This window comes from Spea bombifrons, chromosome 5 (genome assembly GCF_027358695.1).
Source record: "Spea bombifrons isolate aSpeBom1 chromosome 5, aSpeBom1.2.pri, whole genome shotgun sequence".
NCBI lineage: Eukaryota > Metazoa > Chordata > Amphibia > Anura > Pelobatidae > Spea > Spea bombifrons.
Window position 1 is genome coordinate 70342151 of NC_071091.1, and position 24773 is coordinate 70366923.

The 24773-nt window shown below is 36.9% G+C and overlaps 1 protein-coding gene across 2 annotated transcripts in view; it reads right to left on the reverse strand.

Moving 5' to 3' along the window:
* The window catches only part of ATP9B (ATPase phospholipid transporting 9B (putative)), a 109928-nt gene that overhangs the window by 18291 nt on the left and 66864 nt on the right, over nucleotides 1-24773 (reverse strand). For both annotated transcript variants that reach the window (XM_053466027.1, XM_053466028.1), the window contains exons 12-15: nucleotides 16982-17142; nucleotides 16155-16297; nucleotides 11716-11828; nucleotides 9396-9644 (exon numbers count right to left, since the gene is read on the reverse strand). In XM_053466027.1, the coding sequence (XP_053322002.1) occupies nucleotides 9396-9644; nucleotides 11716-11828; nucleotides 16155-16297; nucleotides 16982-17142 (666 nt within the window). The remainder of the gene's footprint in view (nucleotides 1-9395; nucleotides 9645-11715; nucleotides 11829-16154; nucleotides 16298-16981; nucleotides 17143-24773) is intronic.

Here is a 24773-nt window from a genome sequence, read left to right on the forward strand (position 1 = left end):
AGTTCATGTAATTAGTTTCCAGAACGCGGCTTTAAAAAAACAAAACCACGGTCTAGACTGTGTGAATAACTAATAAAGAAAAGCATTTGAGACTGACGCAATCGATAGGAATTGATGTATGGATTGATTGGCAACGGCTGGCACAATAATATAGCATAAAGAAGCGGTACAATTAAAAGGGACAAACTGTTGTCCCAGGGAGCCCTTAACAACTGCTGCATATGGAAATACTGTGCAAGTACTTTCACATGCAAAACTTTATGAAGTCCATATGACGGCAGGAGAAAAATCTTTAATGTACCACAAGCCAAAAAACAGTTATGATTACTATTACCAAATGTATTAGTATAAACAATTCTGGTCTGTCCATGTATTGCTTTTTTTTCTCTGCTTTCCTGATACACCGTACTCCGTTCTTTTAAATGTGATCACTTGTACCAGAAACTATTTTTCACAACGTGACGGTTTTCCACAGTGTTTATTTCCTCAATAATAATGATCAAAAAAAAACGAACACAAAACGAATATCAAACATATTAATTCCAATAAAATATAAACCTGGTCGTTACTATATGAGCAAACAATGATAAAAATAAAAAATAATTTGAAAAATTCCTCGAATACCGAGTAAACGTTTATCAAGGTCCTACATGGTTTGTTGATCAAATACATCTTTTGTCCCTTTCCTTATGTAGGTTTTATATCCCATTATGACACTGTTAATATTATCATTAAACAGTTCATTAGGCCATAATATACGTACTTCTCATCAGAAGCTGCACCTTATATTCAAGAATACGAGTTCTATAAATATAGGGTTTTTCATTCTTCAATATTTCACTATTTCGCACTCAATTTTTGAAACACAACCCCCCCCCCCGCCCTGTTATTTCTGGCCACAGGGGCACGGTCATGCATCGCAGGCATCTTGGCAGCACGGGCATTGAGATTTGGAGCTTGGCACACTTCAAATACTTACCGCCTACCAACCTTAACATTTGGCTGCTGTTCTGCCATTATCTAGAGGTGGCAGCCCTATACAGAATCCGTTACAAGATGTCAAAAAAACACAGATTTAATCACATACTATGTAAAAGCTATTCAGTGAAAGCAGTCCTGAGGTGTAAAAAGTCCGCGGCTCACAATATTTTTGACCAAAGCTCAGAGGGCTCCTATTCACTTCGAAATCCTGGCATGCTTGTTAACTTAAAATGACAATTAAAACAAAGCAGTAAATCAAACAGCGTGATGTTTTTAATTTTCATTAGCAGCAAGACATTAGTAAAATGATGTAGGACAATTACTCACAAAAAAACTACTGAGGGTTTTAATTCGGTGACCTTTGGCTTCCCGGTAATGTATCGGATTCTTAGATATAGCTTTTAACTGCCTCATTCTTTCATGGAGACCGTTGTTGCCAATACAGATAGATAACAATTGAATTACCTAGTTCTAAATTAACTAACCATTGAAACGATTCTGAGAAGATGAATGCGATTTATTCTCCACTTACCGATACGAGACGGAAAAATATGGCACAACGGCAACTGGTACAATTATATATTAACCCTCCGTGGGCTGGCAATGGAAAAAAGCCACATTGTTGTTTACCACATTACACAAAGAGACAATGTGATTGATTATATATATATATATATATATATACATATATATACATATATATATACACACACACACACACACACATTAATTAGATACAGTATAAATAGAATTAGGTTTTTTTACACCTATAAGTCTTTTTTTGTGTGGATCGTTATGAAAATGGATTGTTGTAAAAAAAAAAATAATTAAAAAAATTAAACAGGCTCCTAGTTACTTAATATATCATAACACAAATATTTACCTGACTGCCAATGTATAATCCTCAAAATACACAACCAGACCATAAAAAGGGTTTAATTTTTTCACAATTCATCATTTTAAAGTTAAAATTATGATGCTTCAATTACATCATTAGCATCATTTTATGCAGCGCTTCTTAAAGTATATACATTCAAATAGAATAAGACTGATAGACTAAGGCAAACCGATAAAGGGCCATCCTTGTAAGCTTACATTTTGGAGGAAGTAATATACAGAGATATATGAGAAAAAAATAAAAAATGTGTATGGCCACCAAGAGGTTTTGGAACAGTCTATAACTAGCTTTCTGCCGTCTGGATTTATTTCCCTTGAACTGCCTATAGACACATAACACGGCTGGTTATGGCTTGAGAGGTTACCAAGCTGGGAAATATGAATTAACACAGCATTTGCGGGGTCTGCATGCCACGCAGCGACTTTTCTGCCTATATTATAATTTAGTCTGGTACTCCCTATCAGGAAACTGGAGCTTCCTGTGTTCTTTACTTTGACTGACATGTGTAACCTTTGAAACTTGCATCCATCAATCGGGACTATAATTAATGCTTGAAATGCTATGGTTAGAGGTTCTAACAAATGCATCACTTCCAGGGTATAAATACGTATAAATAAATACCATAAGAGACATTAGCTTTACTGTTATAGGATGTATGAGCTTCATTAACTGATGGTGTCAGAGGAGCTGCATCTACAAGTGGACCCAGCTGTCTCGGGAGGTGCGTGCCTCCATCCTCATGGTCTTCTGATGGCACCGGGCAGATAGATATGTGCAAAGAGAGGCACAGATATCTCTCTCCTCCCGTTCCTGCCCGGTAAAGCATTGAGTGAAGTTGCTGACATTAAATCCCACTGACTTCATCCAGTCCATTCAGGGGACAAGGGGAAGAGAGAGAGAATCTAGGGACAATTTGAGTTTAGGGAATAAATCCTATAATTCTCTTTAAAAAGGACTGTATAATTTCTTATTCAGCCTCACTATACATGAACCCATATCAAAATACTTAGTGAGTACTTGAATCGGCATTCATTATTGAAAGTTCATTATGAGGAAAATAAATAATTTTCAGATCAGTTCAGATGATTCATCTTTGGAATCCCATTTTAGAGGTTTTAGACGCAAATAACAGAAAGTAATGGGAAACAAATCTTCAAATGAAAAAATAAAATAAAATCATATGAATGCCTTTCTTGAAATATCAAGATGATGGCTAAAACCCACTGAAATCTTTTTTTTCTTCTACTAATTCTGGTACTCAGATCCTATGGGAATTTGACTTTGTCTTGATCACTGTAACCGATGCTAAATGTAATTGTTATTATCATATGTATGTCAGGCCATTCATCTCGGCAACATGCGTGTGTACACCTTACTACAAATGGTAATTCGATGACTAGAGCACATTCAGCCCTGCTGTTTTAATTAGGAGAATTGACTATTAAAATATAAATACAATTATGAAGTTAAAAAAATGCTGCCTGACCATGCGGAAAGGGTGCTGGTCAATATCCCAGTAGTTTTTCTTCACGGGTCTCCAAAGGTCAGGGGAATGATGGTTTTATGCCGCTGACAATGATTTCCTCTTCACAAATACATTGACAAAACAACACAATTAGTCTTACTTCAATGAACCCATGCGGCAGAATGAATTAAACAAGATGGCGTGCTTCATACATTACAGTGTTAAAAAAATATATATAAAAGCAATGGTTATCATTTGGTTGTTCCTTTAACAAATTTACTTTTCAGATCTTTGTCATACTGTGATGTCTCTTTATGACCCTCCATTTTTTGTCTTCTCTTTTGTACACAAAATGTTCTTTGATATATTCATAAAGTATCAGAAACCACAAAGCGCATCGTATTAAGGCAGATGTCATTGAATTACACCTGACAATGACTGTGTAATTCTGTCACAGACTGCAGGATGGTCAGTGTCTCATTTGGGCATAAGATTATTTCTAAAAGCCATGAACAGATGTAGCTGGCGTCAAACACAGAAATAAACAGCAGTTAGGCTGCTTAGCATGGCATCTCTGACTCATAATGAATGTAGCGGCACCAGTGGAAGCAATAAATTGGTGGGTTATAAGAGTAAGAAGTCCTTAAATAACAATGGTAATCAATGGTCTTTGGCCAAAGGTCTCCAAAGGTCTTTGTTCACAGCATGTCGTGGACTTGTGACCTTTGCACTTTACTGCCGGATCTACCTAGTTTATATCCTTTCATGATTGCTGATTGCATTAAGTCAGCAATAGCTTTCCACGCTTGACGTGGACACACACTTCTGGCAATTGAACCTGATGCAGTTATGATTTTGTCGATGGCTTTCCCGGCTTACCAGTAATGTTTGTTATGCAGGGGCTGTTCTGATCACGAGTGACGGACACTTGAAACTTTTTAACCTCTCGGAGAAAATGAAATATTGATCACTTATCATAAGAAACAATGAGCAGGGTATAATCAGACACCACATGCTGAATGCTAAAACTGAAACTAATCCAAGAGACCTTTCACATTTGTATATCTCTGCGTAATCTCTTACGTGTCTTCAAATGACAGCTTACAAACACACATTGCTGTCTTGAGCACGGCAAGCACACGTGACATCCATGAATAGCGAACGCGTGCATAAATGATATGTGCTTTAAGGAAATGAGCTAGCCATGAAACCTCAGATTACATTACCTTTATAGCACCGCATTACTTGCTCTGGCACCACCAAGTACAAGCATCTCAAAATATTGAAATGAAAAAGAGGGTACTTGGCTGCCCTAAATATTCAGGACACCAAACAAAAAACTAAAACCGCACTGGGAAAAAACATAGGCAATTATGTCGCTTGACTTTTTCCTTAACACTCATTAACACATATTTGCTGTGTTTGCTCTCGACAATGTCTGCCACCGTATCACTGGGAATCAGAATTTTGTTCGCTAACATCAAAGTACTGAATGTTCTATATGTCAAAGGAAAAAGCAAGTTGACAGTGGTTGGTGAGTCTTTTTAGGCAGTCAATATAATAGTTCATGCATGAGAACACTTGAAAACACTCGCTGGGTCTCAAAAGCTCTACATTACAATAAGAACTATTCTTTTGGTCTACCAATTAAGACATTCCATCATGCCCAGTTCATCAAAAGCAAAAAAAATGTATCAGTGAACATGAACCTTGTTACTTTTAACACGTTATACCCTCTCTCGCGGATCTGCACGTCTGTGTGGCGCTTGGCATCTTGACTTTCCAGCTGTTCTTGTGTGTTCTTGCCTTGGTCTAAATATCTCACAATACAGCTCCCCTCGTCACCATTAACTCTATGTGTGGCTGTCTCTTTACTAAATGCAACATTTTACTGCTCAGCATAATTAAGGAGCGGTGCTTATACACTAGATCAGCATGTATCAGGAATCTGCCTTATTAATATACCATTAAACTAGGCATTTATTTTACCGAGTTAGAAGGCACTGGAGAACAGGATCCATCAGAAATTATGTAGGTTGATTCCCTTCCCTCAAAAAAAACACAAACAAAAAAAATAGCAAAATACATTTCATACATTTCCTATACCGGCTGCATCAGTAAAGCTAACGTAAGCATTTTCTGCGCTTTAACTATTACAAGTTCTGGCTTCCCATTCACTTCTCAAAACTAAATCTGAACAGCATGTTTTTACATTTTTGTGTCATGGTTGGGTGCAAGGTTAATCACCATCCCTCAGGGACTGAAAAAAATATTGCAATGATTGGGAGCGTGTGGTTTAAAATCCTTGAGTGCCAAAGGGGTACATAACACATTTAAGCAGCAGTATGTTCATAATAATCATTTGTCATAGGATTAAACCACTCACATAAAGAACACCACTACGTTAACGCTTTGAGTTGGTATCTTCTTCTACACATAGCTAAAATATTAACATTTCTGGCCCAGCAGTGCATCTAGGTCACATAAGTCTGTGTTAATATAAGAGCTTGTTGGACATTCCATTCGAAAACCATGGGTATTAATATTTAGCCTCTACTTCACTTATCTAGGAAAACTTTCAACAAGATTTCGGAGTATGTCTGTGGTAATATTTGCCCATTCATCCAGTAGAGCATTTGTGAGGTCAGGCACTGATGTTGGACAAGAAGGCCAGGCTCGCAATTCGCTCTGTGCGGGACAGTCAAGTACTTCCACACCAAGCTCATCCAACCATGTTTTTATGGACCTTGTTTTGTGCACAGGGGCACAGTCATGCTGGAACATGAAACCAGTGCAACAAAGTTGGAAGCACAAAATGTCATTGTATGCTGCAGCATTAACATTATCCATCACATGAACTAAGGAGCCCAAAACCCTGGAAAAGAAACCCAGCTTCAAATCATTATCCCTCCTCCACTAAATTGTATACTCCATGGAACATATTTCCACCCCTCCAGCCAAAGTTCACATTTCTTGTGCTGATCTTGCTTCAAGAGAGAGTTTGGATCTCTGTAGTAAGTGATGCTACAGAGGACAGGTTATTTTTATGTGCAACACCCAATGGTCCTGCTTAGTGATTGTGAACGGTATACACTCATGGTTTCGTGCCGTTACTCCTAGACCAGGACCAGGGCAAATCTAGCAGGGCAGAAATTTCCTGAACGGACTTGTGATAAAGGTGGCATCCTATTCCCCATTTAAGTCACTGAGCTCTTCAGTACGACCCCATTCTACTGCCATTGTTTGTCTATGGAGATGGCTACCTATGAGCCAATAAAATGTACAGCCAGACACACGAATGCCTTAGAATAAGAATATACAAGAGAGAGAAAAGAGAGAGAGAGAGAAGAGAGAAAGAGAGAGTACCAATGTTTCTAACCATATAGATTTTCTTTTGATGCCTCTTAGGGCACAAATGCCTTTGTGGCTCCAGTATTTGAGGTGCCTTGTGTACATTGTCACTGGGATACTTTATTTCCTAATTTTGCTGCATGACATCTGAAAGCAGACACTCACATTTCTATGTTCACTCGCCAAATGCAGTTAACTACCTCTGGCTATGTTCTGCAGAGTGACCTATCAATGTCTCAAAATTAATCTGGCCAAAACTTATCATACCCCCACCTAAAGCAAGATCAATTCCTTTATATGCAATCACAGCTGATGAAACAGACAATAAGCGAACTGTCACGGCATGGTGCCTCTGGCTGATATTTCTAATCACATTCATTATTTGGCTATAACTTAAAATTCTTAGCTAGTGTTATAATTATTCCTTCCTGTGTGTGTATAAACTACAGTAAACAAGATCCATATCATCATCTGTAATGGCAGCTAAGGTGATGTATGATCTACTTTAAGTTCTAAAACTTAAATAGCTTCCACAATAACTCTTTTGGTGTCTTGTTAAGCAACAAACCACATTTTAAAAAAATGTTCCTTCCTTCTTAACATATCTGCCGCCTCTTCCTTGTCCAACTTCATAAACCTCTGGCTGTTCACACAGAGGGTTAGAAATCATATTCAGAAGATGGGACCCAATAGACAAATTAAGTGTAAATATTGGCAATATTCAGTTCTTTGTATTAGTTTTTTATTACTAAATTTGCCTGTCACGGACATGTGAGGACTACAAATTGTATGGTCACATGTCATTTTCAAGGGACGTTACCCTGATTGAGACCTTTACCTTCTTTTCAAGATTTTCTTTTAAAAGTGTATACCTCTTATTTCCCTTTAAATGGTTAAAAATTTCATATAGTAGATCAGGCCTTCTCGTTGTCCTTCTGTATTTAGGAAATTAAAATGTTATATTTTAGGGTTAAATTTTTTAAGCACATCAACCATTTTATATTAAATATAATTTCCTAAATACAGAATTTGATTAAAAAAAATACACATTTCAGTATATTGCCACTGTTTGGATAGGGGTAATTAATGCAGGCAAAGCAAAAAGTAAAACCGCACTGCATCCATGTTTTGTCTCCATTTATATAACTGCATAAAAATGTTTATAAAAGCTGCTCAATAGGCATTTTTTTTTAAATTAAACAACTACACCTTTTCCTATAGCAAAACTGCCCCCCATCCTTCAAATTAGTATTATTCAACCAAAAATGTCATTAAGCATATACACTTTTTTGCCCACAAAAAACACTCAAGTAGTTATTAACCAAATCGGTTTAAGGTATATGAATTCTGTGGCTAAGGGGAAAAAAAACATCAATTGAACCATTTCCTTACATAAAGCTCTAGGGTGCAATATCTGAAGCACTTTATTCAATAAAAAATGCTTTTAAAATGGTACTTTGGTGATTGGGAAACACAGGAATCATCTGTCAATGTGACTGCAGGAAAGCTCAATAAGCTAAATAATGAACCATTCACATTATTTTCCTCGGGCTCCCTGACTTGTGTCAATAGAACTCTTTAAAAAATTATGATGCAGGCCTTGTAGTTAGTAATGTGTGTATATTTACTGCAAGCTGTTCTAAGCTAATATCGCTTACAGAGGTCTGTACATTATTTTTTAATTATTGTTTACAAAGTAACCTTATTACAAAAGCACATAACCATGGCTCTAAAAGAAACACAATGTGGCTGGATAGGGCTGCCGTATCGCTGCGTACTGGAGCTGGAGTGATGGGACAAGGATGTCGGAGCCCTAGTAAGATTTGAGAAGAACATATAAAGCACTACACGCTCTCCACACAGTACCTCTAGAAAGCACTGTAGTGAAACGCATGGGAAAATGAATAAAAAATAAGCAAGACAGTTGGATCACAATAAAAAAAGGAATTATTGTTTAAGCGTGTAAACCATTGATGCACCTTATCTAGCTTTTGCGTTGAACTTGAGTTAAATACAAAAATAAAAAAATAGTCAACCACTCTGTTAAACGCATTGGTAAGAAATGTCCACAGTCAGCTGCCTGGTAACCCGTTGGAACCCGGGTGGTGAGTGGGCAGTTAGTTTTCCACAAGCTCTTTACTTTACCAGTTTTCATGGTACCCAGGATAGTTTCTTGTATTGTCTGACCAAACATGCAACTATACATGGCACTTGTGCAAGACAGCCATTCTGTACACACAGCTTAAGATCTGTTGATGGAATGGAGTGCCAACATTGTGGAGTCCTTGAATAAAAGGCCTGGCTGCTAATCTTCTCTCTGCAATATCACTGCAATGCTCTCACTTCATGAAGACTCTATAGCTTATTGTCTATTTGTTAAAAAGGGAAACATTTATACACTTGACTATGAGAATAACAGACACCATACATCAACCTGGTTTAACTGTCTCATTTAATATTTCAGTCAAAGTTCTAGCTCAAAACTCACAATAAAGCAAACAAAAAGAAATCAGAAAGCCAAGCTCCACATTAGCCATTATTCTGGATTCAATTATTTGGAGCACGGAATTCTATCTCAGAGGCAAGATAAAAAATAAATACAAGCACAATAGACCTAAACAATGAAAACCATCAGTGATAGAGCAGCAACATGACTGAGATAACTTGTGTTCAGACAGGGGAAATAAGAATGAGACTGACCTCATCAGGGCTGGATGCCTGGTATGTCCGATTCTCATCACTGAAGTCCTGATCCACTTCAGCATACTCTGTTTCTCCATTCACTCCGGCCCGTGACTCATACACGGGGGTTACATTGTGACACAAGGCAATCGCCTTCACTGCCTCGTGTACTCGACTGTTCACGGTCTTGCGTACTTTAGGCGCAGATGACTGGGCCTTTCGGGAAGGTGTTGAGTTGTTATTGATACCACTTGTCTGGGATGGTGCCTTCAATGCAGGTTACAAAAGAGTACACATTACTAAAAGAAAACTTAATGAATTGAGAAGAAAATAATTAAGGAAAAAGAGCACTTTTCTACTTCTTTAACAAGTTGGCAAAAAAACATATATTAATAACAAAATTAAATAGGTTACAATCAAGGTATTTGACGATGTTGAAATTAGCAAACAAGATTTTCAAGTGCCATCTGTGGATAGTCAAAGCATTGTAGCTAGTAAAACTGAGCATAAACATGGTAAACAATAATCTGCGATCAATGATATGCCAAACCTTCCGGCTCCTGGGTGAAATGAGCCTGGGCCCAAATTAAAGTCAAAGACAAAATGAGAACCAGCCATTCCCAAATTCCCAATATGGTTTGCCATTACTGTTAGGACTCTAAGAGAGCAGTAAAATAACGCTAAAGACAATCAGTTAAAGCAGACTGAGTCCTCTAGTTTGTGGAAAGAGGTGTGATACACAATAGATGATGTTTTTTTTGGAATTTGTACACAAAACAGAGCAAGGACTCAGCGCACCCCAGCAATTCCATCACACTATATAGCTACTAGAGTATATAGTATTATTTTAGAAGGAACCCAGGAATCTAAATGTGTATGCTTTTTAGGGTGTGCTCCCCATTCTGTATATATTTGGTTTTGTGGAAGCTATCAGGCTAGAGGAAAAGCCTAAAACAGGGTAGCTGACTGATCTGCATGAATGTCCAAAGAGAGACATTCTTGTTTTAGAAGGTGTGGTTAAGGTTGAACATGGCTTTACTTCTTATGCTAAAGTTTTACCCACTGAAAGCAACTCATGTAACTATTTAGGAGACCGTGAAGAAGAATAGTGTATTGTATTTACAGAGCATTTTTTGTGGTTTATATACACATTACTGTGGCACTTATACTGGGCCAACATTCTAAGCACCGAGAAATGAGGGACAACAGGGGGCCAAAAATGGACAGAGGAATTTGGTTCGTAAAGAGGGGCACTTGAGAGGAATGCACTTAGGCCCAAGTCTATTAGCACACTTACACTAGCTAAGGCATTGACACTGCTCCTGTCCACACCTTCACCTTTAGGGGTTTCAATATTTTTTTCTTCCAGGAAGTATTAAATTATCACTCAAGTAAATCATTTATTTTTATAATAATGAATTGCCTTATTGGTAATGTTTTAGGTTGTGATGTGTCACGCCATGCTGTACACCCACCACCTCCAGTTGTGTTGTTAAAATCACTTTTGGAATCCTGTGTGTCGTGGACTAGACACACCGAGCCACTGATCCGTGAACACACTGCCTATCAAATTACAGTGCAGTCTAATAATGGGTTTAACTTTGCAGCTCATCTGCTCTCCAGCTCCTGCTTTGAACCTCAGCATTTGCATTCTACCAGCGCCAATGTCATTACAGACGCAAATAAATTAAGCTGATTTACTCCTTCTGAATTATGTTATGTTTATTGATGCTTGTATAATTTAATTTCACACAGATTCCATTAAAGATTATGCTCTCTGTCACGGAATGCTTCCAGTGGGGAAATATAACCATGTTATAACAGATTTCTGTGTTACATTACTGTAGATATGCATGGTTGTGTTCTATATTAATAAAATGAGACGCCAAACAAGTCAATGGCACATCGTACTACTAGTCTACTGAGAACGTTGAAACAAAATATTGCGTATCCCGTACAGCGGAAGCGCTATGTGTTTTTACAATTAAATGTTTTATTACATTTTTTGTGATGTAAATATTGGGTAAAAATTTTAAGCTAAAATAACATTTTGTGATTACATTGTGGGGAGAATTTCTGTTCTTGGTGGGCGTTTAATCTGCGCCTCTTTAAGGAATGGGCAAAACTGAAGTAACCTAAACCTACTTAATGGTAATTTACATGGATTAACAGAAAACTATTTACCAAACCATGCTACATCTTTAAAAGGTACAAAAAGTACATTTTTAAATGTAGCTAAAAGAGGCCAAGAAAGTTAAATAAAAAATATTTAGAAAGGAAGGCAGACATGATTCATCACTTCTTCCTTTTTAAACTTGATATTCAAGCAAATCCTTACCAGTGAGTATGAGCTTGCTACATGATTTTGGATTTCATCCATTGTATCTGTGCCATAAGATACAGTCCCAAGATGAAGACGTTTAAAAACCATTTCATTCTGTGTAAGAGTTCCTGGAAGAAAAAAAATAAAGAAAAAAATATGTAAAAATGTTTTATGTAAATTATGAGAAATAGAAAATGTTTTATGTTTCCCCCGGGAGGGACTAAACAAAATGGCAATTTCAATAAGTTTTTTCTCCCCATAAAAATAAAACGAAATACAAAAAATTCAGGTAAACTCCTGAAGTGGTTTTATAATCACCATAACTATCCAAACATCTGACCTTTTTACCAATTACTTTTATGGTAACTAAGTTAACTAAAGATTACCAAGCTATTGCCTTGGACAGAGTCTTGTTGACATTTTTAAAACCTTCTGCCAACTGCCTCCACGGTATAAGATGGGTAACAAAGTCCTACTAACCAAATCCCATAATGCTTACCCCTATGGACCAACACCCTGTGTCTATAAAGTAACTTGGATTCCCACATAAAGGAAGTACTTTGGCACTGTGGCATTATGTTTTGTTTTGTCCAATTTGACCCCAAATGTTAAAACATTGTTAAAACATGAAAGGAACTTTATAGTTCTAGAAATGTAATGACATTCAAGAGGGAATGTCTTAATAATAATAATAATAAAAAAAAGATGACTACAAGAACAAAAATGTGCAACTTCAGGGGTAGGAAACACCCATAACAGCCTTTCAGAAAACATAGTAAAGGCTAACACTAAAAAAGGTGATTGCAATATACATAAAGTTATCAAGACAAGCAAATCATTTTAATATTTCTTAACCAGCTGACCTTACGGGGCACAAGATATGCCAATGTGTAATTCGTTCATTGGTTCTGTATGGTCAATTATTTGCCAATTCTCTTTCATACAAATAAAGGAGATAAACATGAAATGCCACTTGTAGAAATCAACTATATTCGGCTGGCCTAGACTTTTCTTTATATGTTGGGTAACTATCTTGTGAATTTAACATGTGACAGAACAGGGAGGGAAGTGTTAATTGCCAAGTAGAATGAAATCTATTGGCGCAAGGATTCCTTGATCATTCTCAATACAAATGTTTCAATACCAGACTTTCCAAGTCACTAATTCACTGAAGGAAGATTACGGGTAGCCGAGAGGTTAATCCTTAGGAGTAAGACTTTCCGGTTAACTCCTCCAGAGGAAAGCTCGCACCGAATCTCCTTAAATCTATAAACACAATGGTCTCGTTTTATATGGGTTGGCGAGACACGATACATTAATACAATATATAAGGCAATAATAGTTGACCACAGAGGCAACAAATAAATCCTAACATTAGGGACACTTGGCTAGGGGCAGGACTTTACAGAGACTTTTTATGTGACATTGTTACCTATTGATAGCTTGTAATTAAGTAAGATTTGCTGCACACATTTTCTGTTCTTTAGATGAGCATTACTGTGACTTTTACAGCTGCAGAATAATGTACCTCAAAAACATTCTAAGCTCCTAGAAAAGAGGGACATCAGGGAGTAGAATTGGACAGAGGAACTTGGATCAGAAAAGAGAGACTGCACCCCCTAAAGCAGTATGGCACTAGGTCCACCTAATGTTAGTAAAGGATGGCTATGGGGTAACAACTACCGCTAACTGGGCTAGTACCCATCTAGCCTGTATTGACCTTAATTACAGGACAGCTGTGCATTAAGGTCAATGTGAATCTCATATTGGCGGAGCGGTTTCATTAATAGCTGTATGACTATGCTATACAGGACAATGACGCACTCCCCACGCAGCTTTGTTGGTGACTTCATTCACGATCATTTAACCAACACCTACTTTTCCATTACATAATTTTACTTAAAATATTATCAAAGCAGTGGGTGTAATTATAGTTCTTGAGACATAACCATTTACACTGGTTTGAAATATGTTTAAGCACATAAATACTTATCTGTACACATGTAATAAAAGATTTTAAAAAAACCTACATATAATGAAAGACTGCAAAAGTTATAACCAAATGGTATCAATAAAATGTATTGCTGGGATGTTTAAGATAAGAACTGCAAATGCACACGTTGTTTGACTTTAGATAATAACCCCATTGTAATATCCTTAACACACATACATACACACACCATTGTCTGGCCACCTTTAGTGCATAAAAGCAGCGTTTACTCTGTTTATGTGCTATATAAGTTTATAGCTAGACAGCATCTTTTACAGAACTGTGGTACATGCTTCTTTATTTTCTGATTTAGGCAAAAAGAAGCATTTGTGCAACTAATATTCATTATATCAGTCTCTATTTTTTGAAGAAACACCTGCCTGTGTAGTGTAGCTGAAACTCTTGTGTTTGCAATAACTTGAAGAGTAACGTCTCTGTTGGAACGATAACACGCAGCATAACATTGTCTAAACTAATTATAGGTTACGGCATACAAAGGAAGGACTGACCCTTGCCAAACATGAACAGGGGATGTCTCCTGTCTGAAAAGTAGCCACTTCTTTCCTGGCTTCTCTGCTGTTGAGGAAGTAACACTAACGACTTGTCCATTATATCTGTAAATGCTCCTTTTTTTGTTTGGAAAGTACAAAGGGTGTGTTTATATATGTGAGTTCAGAACCACAAAAAAAAAAAAGCACAAGAGGCTCATCTGCTTAAGGCACGTTCAGCACCAGCACGGATTGCTTCACGTCTGCGCACAATGCGTTAAAACAAGGGATTCAAGGCATTCAAGACATGCCCGTGTTAACAAGCTGCACCCAGAGACCCAACGTACAATTTATGAATTCTCTACCGCATTGTGCTTTAAACAATGACATTATCAAATGCAACCAGTGAGAAGATTAAAGTTCTCCCAGCAGATTAAGTACAAATTATCTAGCCTCCTGTTTCAGCATCATTTGTCCATTTATCACATAACGTCTAGTATTTCTGGTCACTGTCAATATGCACTGCATCTCTGCAGTTAACAGATGTCTTCTCTTGTCGAATGAATTACTTTAAGTCTCACGCACTGCTGGCCGCAGATGTGTCACTATAGCAACATCATTAATTTCAGATCTTACCGGAAACATGCACTCCAATCAAACCTAATTATACTGCGTCGCTTTCTTGTCCCACAATAAGGAAACTATAATGCAATTATTGGGATACTTCATTTTCCATTCTGTGGTGGCAAATGAGAGAACTGCTGTGATGGACGCTTCACATCAAAAAGCTTATTGATGAGGCACAATCCCAATTTACAATCATACAAAGGGCTACCTTGCAATTATATTAGCAAAGTAATGTTCGTTAGGTTCAACAACTAATTCTTAATCATTCTGGGTGAAACCTACAACCTGAATGTCAGCCCCTACCTATGCTTTCCACTTTATTTCCTTTCTCAAGAAAGTAAAGCTACTGTGAATTAAAATACAAAATAAAGCACCTTGGAGCACATTATGGATATTTGGCTATATAATGGTTTAAAATGAATGCGCCCTATATGCTATATGGAGTTTATTCTCCCAAGGCACTAACTGTACTTGACATGCTATACAATACCAGAGTTGTGGCTCAGTAGGAGTTAAAAATATAGTTTTAGACAATTTAACATTTTAGGGGTCAGGAGAGTCAGACCAAAATAGTTCCTCTGACGAAGCTGTAATGTCGGTGAAATGCACAGCTGGTTTAGATCCGTCATATGGAAAGAGAAGACTGCTCTGATTAGAGTCTTCACTCCTTGAGCCAGATATATGGCGAATATTAGGTAGACTACAATGCTAGTTACCGGATTATTTTATTATCTGAACCGGTTCCTCTTAGATGCAGAGACTGCTTTATATCTCCCTGTGTTTTATCAGAGGTTAGTGGTTCAATATAATTAAATGCATCATATACTCTATCAAAGTAGAGTTTTTCACAGTGTCTCAAGAGTTAAGTTTTTCCTTAACTTTTTATGAAACTAGGTTAAAAGGTAAGAATTTGGTTTTGCTTTCATTTTGGGTAGTTTGTTACATTATCAGAGGTTTAGTTCTTAACATCAGATACACAAGTGTGGATAGGTATTTTGTTCCAATATATAATAATTCAAAAGATTAGGTATCAGCTAAGTGTTAAACATACAGTGTTTACATGCGTCAGGTGCATAATTTCTTTAGGGCAAGTGGGCCAGGTAGCCGGCACAACGCAAAGTGAGAGGTGCACTGCCTGCTGGCAAAGACCCTGGCCCTCGTTGTACCGCTAGCGATAAATACCAAAAGCCCAAGGCTTAAACTCTGAGCTGACAGGATCCGGTCTGATGTAAGAAGGGCTTTTCATATTGTTTGTCTAGCACCATAATTAGAGAAGCAGTGGAAAAATATATGTGTGCAGAAAAAGTATAAGTAGTGTGTGTGCATACACATTTGTAATCTAGAATTACCAGTTTTATCTGTAAGCAAATACACCAAACGCCCCAACTCTTCCGGAATTGTGCTTGTTCGGACGACAGTCCGTGGAATGTGCTCGTCTCTCATGATCATCCATCCATATGCAGCTTTACCCATGTCCAGATTAACTCGCAGACTAGTAAAGGCAAAAAATATTACTAGTGATCATAATAAATAATACACTGAAATGTACCTCTGTACACAGGCACTCAATCTAACGCCTAGAAGTATTTGGCATTAAACCACTTTGCATTCCATAGGTTTTCACAAATATTCCAACATAAAGATGATTAAGAGTATATTTCTAAATAAAGCTTTAGTTCGTGAAAGCAAAAACAGTGATTCATTTGATGTTGCTGGTACCAAAATATTTTATTTTAGTGTTAGTTGGTTCAATCCTAAACTATCGTGTTACTTTATTTGAGAAGGCAAAATGTCATACAATACAACGGTTAGGAAATGTGGACACTGAATCATGACATGATCACATAAGAAACCTGAGATGGATATGCCTAGTATGTTGTCTTATTTTAACTGTACCATATATTACAAATCAGTAAGTCCTTCTAGATACAGTCATGCTATCTAAAGGATTAGATATCTTGATTAGTCCAGCAAAATGAACAGTGCACAAAAAATACAACAGTATTGCTTTTTTGTAGAGTGATCCTTCAAGAATCAGCAGATTCTCTGCCACCTTTTTTGTTTTGCTTCCTGATAAGATCAATGTCCTTCACAATACGAGCCAAGTATATATTTCAAAAAATGCAACATTCAGTGAAATTAGACATCTCTGTTTTTCCTTGATACAAACACATACCTTATCGGGATGATGTAGGAAAACAGCAGGAGGAACCGAAACAGGTAGCGGTACCAAGGACCAACAAATCCCTGCAAGGTTACCATGACCACGGACAGTGCGACGAGAGCCAAAAACAGTGCTTTGGTCAGCTGATTCAATTCAAGGTCCAACATTCCCACCTGAGAAGAGAAAGTCAAGAGTTCACCTATGTGAAGATTGCTGCAGCCTTGTGTACAGAACTGTGTGAGCGGGATCCGGGGAACCGTGTTACAAAATACTGCAAGCAGGAAAAGAGAGAGCATCTCAAAGATATCCATCCTATAATAGTGTTTTAATTACATTCACGCCATTTAAATCTTAACAGAATTAAAAGGAGAGAGGACAGGAGAATTTGAAGTTCACCTCACTGTATATTATGAAGGTCCAAGCCTTGTGAGCTTCTGCTGCAAGATGTTTGTCTGGTCCTGTATAATCTACAGTTAAATCAGTGAGATTCCTTCAAAGTCTCCTTCCCTACTGAATTATACATTATGCAGGGCCTTTTTTGTGCTGCAGAAATTTGCCAGTGTTGCCCCTTCATAATGAATAGTGAAGTGACAAAGTTGAAACCCCATCTCTCACCTTTAGTGGACAAACTCCAAAGTTTCAAACTTTGAAACTGTGGGCTTTAAATAAGTGATGATAACATGGACAGAGTATTATTATTATCTCTTATTGATATATTACCAACAATGTATGCAGCACTAAAGTATAGCAAAAACAGAAACATACTTATCAATTCACTTTGGAGGAAATTCCAAGGAAGCCTATGAAATGTTCCTAATTTCGGTCATAATCCTTTGTTCTTAGTGTTTTCACACTGCAATTGTACAATGCAATGCAAAACATCCATCTCTAAAATGAAAACCTAATCCTCAATTGAAATTTTTAGGTAAAGTAACTCACTTTTCAATTCAGCTTTATTTGTAATGTAGAGTGTAGGATATTTTTTCCTTCGGGCTGGGAAACCCTTTGACAAAAGCTTGTCTAAGAACCTAGACTGCCTTAACAAGCTTAATGTTTATTTCTTTAAAGTTGAAACTCCCAAGACAAGACTATCACATGTAGAAATAGCTCTATTACATGCGACTATACAGTTATTGAAATGGAATACTTTGATGGAACCGTGCCTAGATCTTTCAAAAAGGTGCTGCCAACACCAGGGTTTAATCCTAAAATTGCAGGTGTGTTAAAGGTGTCGTGAATTAGGATAACAAACATTTCTTGTGTGTTGTTTGAAAACACACACAGCAACGGTGAAATCAATTCAGAATGGGTTGTAATAGGAGACAAACTATCTAAAAAACATTAATTTGTCTAGAAATAATCAAGTTATACGGCCCTATTAAGCACCCCTGAGTTAACCACCCAGCCGGATAACTAAAAATATACTAAAAAATGGATCCATAATTAAACAACATGTACATGTACAGGGAAATGCCTACTCCCTGCGCTGGATGTTAGAGGACCGCTGGCACAGTGTATAGCATGTGGAGAACACTGGCGCAATACCTGCATTAAATATATTTCAACTTGCTGTCATAAAATATGTTTTTGCCTTTGTTTATCTATCCAGAGTTTGAGCAACTCAAACATGCTGTCTTCTTTTAAAACGCTTGCTATGCTGTTCTCTTAACAGATTTATAGCTGCCTGTTGGCTACTATCTCAAAATATGGCCAGTTGAGCAGCAAATATAAGAGAAAGCCGGTTATATCAATTTTAACCACGAATATCATTTTTTTGCCCAAGTGTTGAGGTAAGCAGTGTTGCCAATAGGCAGCTTTAAATCTGTTAGGAAATAACCTCGATCATTGTGTCTTATGCATAGAATGCCTATATCATCAAGGGAGATGAACTCTGGAGAACTACCTACTTTCTAGAGAGAAATAAATTTTTTGTGGGAGATTCCAATTTTCAGGCAGTGGCCACCTTGCGACACTCTGAAGTGGAACTGTGTGTATACAATTATTAATTAAGAAGAGACTGTGTGGTTATGTATAGCACTCTAATGTCTGAATGACACTTCTACTGCCAATCACCCACAAAGCTTTTGGTGATTATTCACTAAACGGAGTTATTCATTATGACGAGCCAACACTGGCAGGTTTTCCTAGTGTGAAGGCCTTAGCTTGCTCATACAAAACATAATTCAATGCGTAAAAAGGCCTTTAAAAAATTTCACTGACAATACAATACATTATACAGGGTTAGCCAACCTCTTCCTGCAGCAGAAGCTCACCGGACCTTCATAATGTACAATGAAGTCAAAGAGCTGAAACAAAACTCTCCCTTTAGTAAATACCTCCATTTGTGTGAGAATTTCTCCCACAACTCACTGTTTCATGTTCTATTTCTCACTGCTATGCATTGCTTTTTTCTTATCAGCCTCATCACTATCTTCTTAAAATAGAAAAAAAATATCTGGATAGACAAAAAGCCACAGATCTGACTGTTATGTTATTGTTATATCGCTTTAAAAATTATCGAAGGGTAATTATTATTATTATTATTTTTAACCTTCCCAATTTTATGCAAAAAGAGTGAACTGATTATTATATATAATGGCATTTGAGGCATAAGACAAAAAAAATATTATCACATAGGTTTCATATAAGACTAGCAACATATACTTTTCCCGTAAATAAAGATAGCATATCTGAAGTTACAATAATTGATAGAAATTCCAGCACATTTTAGGATACAGAGTCTGCGCCTCTTCCCTTGAGAATGGAGCCATCCAGGACCACAGTAGCTGATTTATCAGCTGCATTTAAGAAGCGGCACAACCAGGGAAAATATCTGGCAATTTCCGCTGCCTCAACTACTACATAGTTTATGCTTGAATTATTGAGAAAAATAGGTTTTTGGATCAAAATGAAGAAAAATTAAGCCAGGGAAGTAGAGCATGTTTCAAAGCCCAGATCCTTTTGCGTTGACAAAGGCGGTCTAAGTTTCAGGCCTCACTGAGGATCAGATGAAGTCATTATTCATTCAGTCAGGGGAAAAAAAAGACTCAATTACTTCAACCTAAAGATGCTATCAATGAATGCAAAGTGCATATTTTACTCTATTCATCCAAATCCCATTAAAAAGTGAAAGGAATGATTTAATCTGGCTTTCTAGAGTTGGCCTTTTTTGTATTAAAATAAAGAATCACTGTCTCACAATATGCATAACTACTACCTCACACTTTTCACTGCATCATAGGCCTGAAAGACCACAAAATGGGGACAAAACAGCGGGAAATTAATACAAAGTTTCTTTTAGGCAAATGATAATTAACAGAAAAAACATTAAATGTAGACCATTGAACATTCAAAGATCGAATAACTTCATGATGGTGGAAACAGGTAACTTTTCTGAATATCTGGATCTTTTGGAAATTAATATTAAATTATTAGATATACACATTATAATATAAAATCTTGTGGTAGTCACTGCAAAACAACAACTGCTTTATGAAAACAACATATTAAAATTGTTTCTAAAATATATATATAGAAAATGTAATTAACAGTATAAATGTTAGAGCTGGGATATTTATTCTATTTCTGGGTTTTATGACTTTTTTTGTCGAGCACGACTGCTTTTGATTCTTTATAAATTAAGGAATATTTAAATTAATTGGTAAAAGGTCATATTACTTTCTCAGTCTGTTAGTTGTGCGCTCATTGCTTATATAGGTTGTTGTAATAATTATCCGTGTGGCTATTAGAAAGGAAGTTTAACTTTAGACCACAGAACACATGTGGGGTTGTGTTCAGGCAAAGTTTTCACTGGAGATGTTTAGAATATTCTTGGATGCATTCATACGTTCACTTGATACATTAGAAAAATGCTATATCTACAATTGGAATTTTTACCAGACTAGTGTGGGGAAAACAACATTAGCAATTGTATTTCTTCTTATTCCTTAGTTGGCATGTTATTGTATAGTCATTGATCAATAACGTATTTGGGGAAAAGAAACAAAGGTGCATTTTTAAATTGCTATAATTTAGTTGTGCCCCTTTTTGCAAAGGTGGATAATACTTGAGATTTTCCTTACAATCTTATGATGTGTATTGAGCACTTTTTAATGTGTCATAATATCTGATTGGCTTCAAACGACTGCAAAAGCTAAATTAAATACTCTGCTGGAAATAATAATCTTCAAGGAATTTTTTTTTTTTTACATAATGTCTGATACAGCCACAACAGTTTAGTAAGACGGGATTGTTCAAAGATAATGAAGACAATAATTGTTTGTATAATCTAAAATGCCACTAATGGCTGCAATCACAACTCCATTTAGCCTTTCTTAATTTACGGAGCAAGTTTCATGCAGCTAATGGTCCTCAAACAAGTAATGGTTTATTCAACAATAAAGTGGGTAAGTACAGTATCCAGATTCACGTCTTTCAAGCTGGTAGGCCTTCTGCAGGTTCTGTTCCTATGTAGCACGGATCAGGTTAAACAACCTACATAGTTCTGTGCATAAGGACACACTAAATGTATAGCTAGAAGGGTTTTTCTCTACATCTAAAAGTAGGCAAGTTTGAGTTATGTGCCAATGTGAGATCATTTGCACAAAAAAACGCAACAATGTCAAAAAACCCAAAGAAAAACAATTAAACCCCCCCCCAAAAAAAACGTATGGCTCCACGTTCAGAAATGGACTAATTTAGGTAAAAGTTGTGTATAGTTTTCTTAAGAAACAGACCCCCAGTGTTTCATCTCATAATACCATTTTCCCATGGAGCTCTCCTAACTTTCATTTGACACGTCTTTCAAGGCATGTACAAAAGCTTAAATAATACATGCAGGGCGAGCTTACATTCAGCCTGTTACAGGAAAATGGACAAGGTCTCTATAGAATGTTGAGGCACTTTTTGCTATTATTGTTACCCTCTTGCGAAGAGGATATGCAATTTCTTCAGTGTAGGGAAATCAACATTGTAGATTCTTAGGAATATCATTTTAATCTCCCTTGCATGCCGGCGTAACATTTCCAGGTTAATGCACGCATTTTACATCGTTGAAGATAATATAATCTCTCGACCCCACGCAATGTGCATATGAAACAAAAGCTTCTCAATATATAAAAAGATCTGCTACACAGAGCTCTGTTTGTCCGTGCCAGGTGTGGAATGAATTGAAATAACCTTTTCTTATACGTTTATACAGAGTAGCAAATAAGGTGAAGAATGAAAAAAAAGGACTAAGACTTACACAAGGACTAAGAGGTAGTGAAATTACAATATTTTATAAATACACACATAATTAGCATTGTATGTATGCTGAACATATTTTCTTATTTAGCTTTTTAATTGTCCTGTTTAATCATTGCACATGGAATATGATTATGTTGTATAAATCAGTAAACATTAATAATGTAATATGAAAACCTGAATATTACATTATTTAGAAAAAGTATTTAAAGAAAAAAAAAAAATCACCCATACTTAAAGCTGTTGTATTTCATTTTGGACAACAGAGGGCGCTGCTGTCTGCCATTAACCCATTTTAAGAAAATTCGAAACAAATTTAGGAACCACTTTTAGAACTTTCACCTAATTTAGTCATTTCCCAGTGCAGAACATGGGAGTCCAAAAGTAAATGAACTTTCTGCGTTTTTAAAGAAACACCACACTAAGGTTCAGACGCAAAGCGGCGGATAATAATCAAATGAATACTTTGTATGATTTCAATTGTCTTCGTAAAAACAGCCCCAAAGGGCAGGGAAATTCTGTTGATTAAAGTTTGCAATTGATGCCAAAACGTTATTTATAAATGGCGGATTAGAAAGAAACCTAATAAGTAACGCCGACTGTTAAACCGAGTTACATGTGTCTGAAAACAAAGTGATAGGAAGCTTGGAAACAGTGTCTCGGGGTATCATAAAGCTTAATAGTTTCAGGAACTAAAATGCCTCTACCTATTGCCTTTCTAATGGTATGTTGCTCTCCATAGGAAGCTATCAATTCTAAATGGTTTTCACAAGACCACCCACCATTTTAGAATAATTACTTCAATAACCTGAGCTTTCAGTGACATCGGAAACCCGAACAATCACTCATATAAAGAAATCCTAGGGTCAAATGCTCACGTTTCAATTTCATTTAATTAAGCAAGGGGAGGTCATTTTTGTGAAATATTATATGTAAACAGCTATTTTATGGATCCTTTATAATGCTATGAATGCAACAATGAATGTATTAGTGGCATTTAAAGATTCTATTAAAACATGCATTGTGCATGGGTTATATGAAATGATTCTGAATGTAGCAAAGCTGCTAAGCCTTTCATAAATCATGTCAATCAGCACCGGTGTGTGGTACATATAAAAAAAAAACCCCCAACAGACGTGAAAAACGTTTCTGCCAATTCTTGAATGTGACATCTTAATATGCCTAATATTTCCTTTAAGCATTTGGTGTTGAACGGAGTTGCAGTTAACATCAGAATATATTTACTACCCTGGCATGCCCCAAATAAATCAGGGTAAAAGTCCTGATTATAACCCCGATGATTAACAGCAGGGGAAGTCAAATGACTGGCGTTTATTCACTAAAGTCGTTGGGATAGGTTGCAGGAGAGTCGTGCTTCCTACTCACTGAACTCAACTTCAAGAAGGGATGAGGTGGCCCTGCATGATGCATAGTCCAATCTGTAGCGTGATCTTCACGAAAGCGCAGTGATGTAACTATGCCTTAGACATGGCTAACCAAGCTCCTTATGGAGCAAAAGCTCAATGCGGTTGGACCTCTATAATGTATAGTGAAGCCGGATTCAAAACACAACCCCATTAACCTCTGCCTGCTGATCATAAATAGCATTGCTGCGTAAATTAAAATCCATATATTTAAATGTACTGTTATGTTACATACAAATTAAGTGTACCCTCTAGTATGCTAAGCAAATAAATCTAAATAGATTTGTAATTTTAATTATTGGCTTTGAAGTTGAATCACTAAAACAGAAACTTTTAGGTCACTTTCCAGAATCGATAGCAACAATCTATGACTGCCTGCGCCACGTGACAATTAAGTGTTTCTGACAAAAATTGTGAATTCAACTTTATATGATTCAAATTCTTCAAATTATTTCTCGGGATGCTGCGGATATTCATCTGTGCTGGGCACTTCTAATCTGGCATTTAGTAACAAAAGTGCTCAGCAATTAATGCTTGTTTAAGTCCAAGAGCACCTTTATTCTACATCATTGTAGTAACATTGTTTGATCAAACACTGGATTAAGGAGACACAGTCGCTGATTTATGACACTGTTAATGTCCTTTCAGAACGGCAATCAGATTCTCATATACATATTGCCAACCACGGTTGCTTCGAAGCCCTTGTGTGCCCACAACCTGCCACAGCTCTCTGATAAGTAATAACGGGGAAAGTTTTATTTATTAACCAGAATATGGCACGGACAAGGTGGACAATTACCTTAATGGTGTCAACATCTCATTTACATAGTCAGGTAATTAGGGAGGCTAAAGTAATACAGTCCAGCTCCCCGGACCTAGCTACAGCATATCGCACAGTATTAGCTGACCTGCTGTGATAACGATACTAACTCATCGCGTTTAAGTCTGACCTGCCAGGTACTTTGGAGCACTAAAGTCCATTGCTTTATTGTGGTTGGCAAGGGACAAGAATGTCAAATTACTGCCGGAACTTAAATATATCAAAAACAACTTGCCCTAAAATCTGTCGACAAGTTACCAGGTACTGGATGACACGCGGAAGCCCCCACCAGAAGTAGAAGAGCTTCAATTAAATC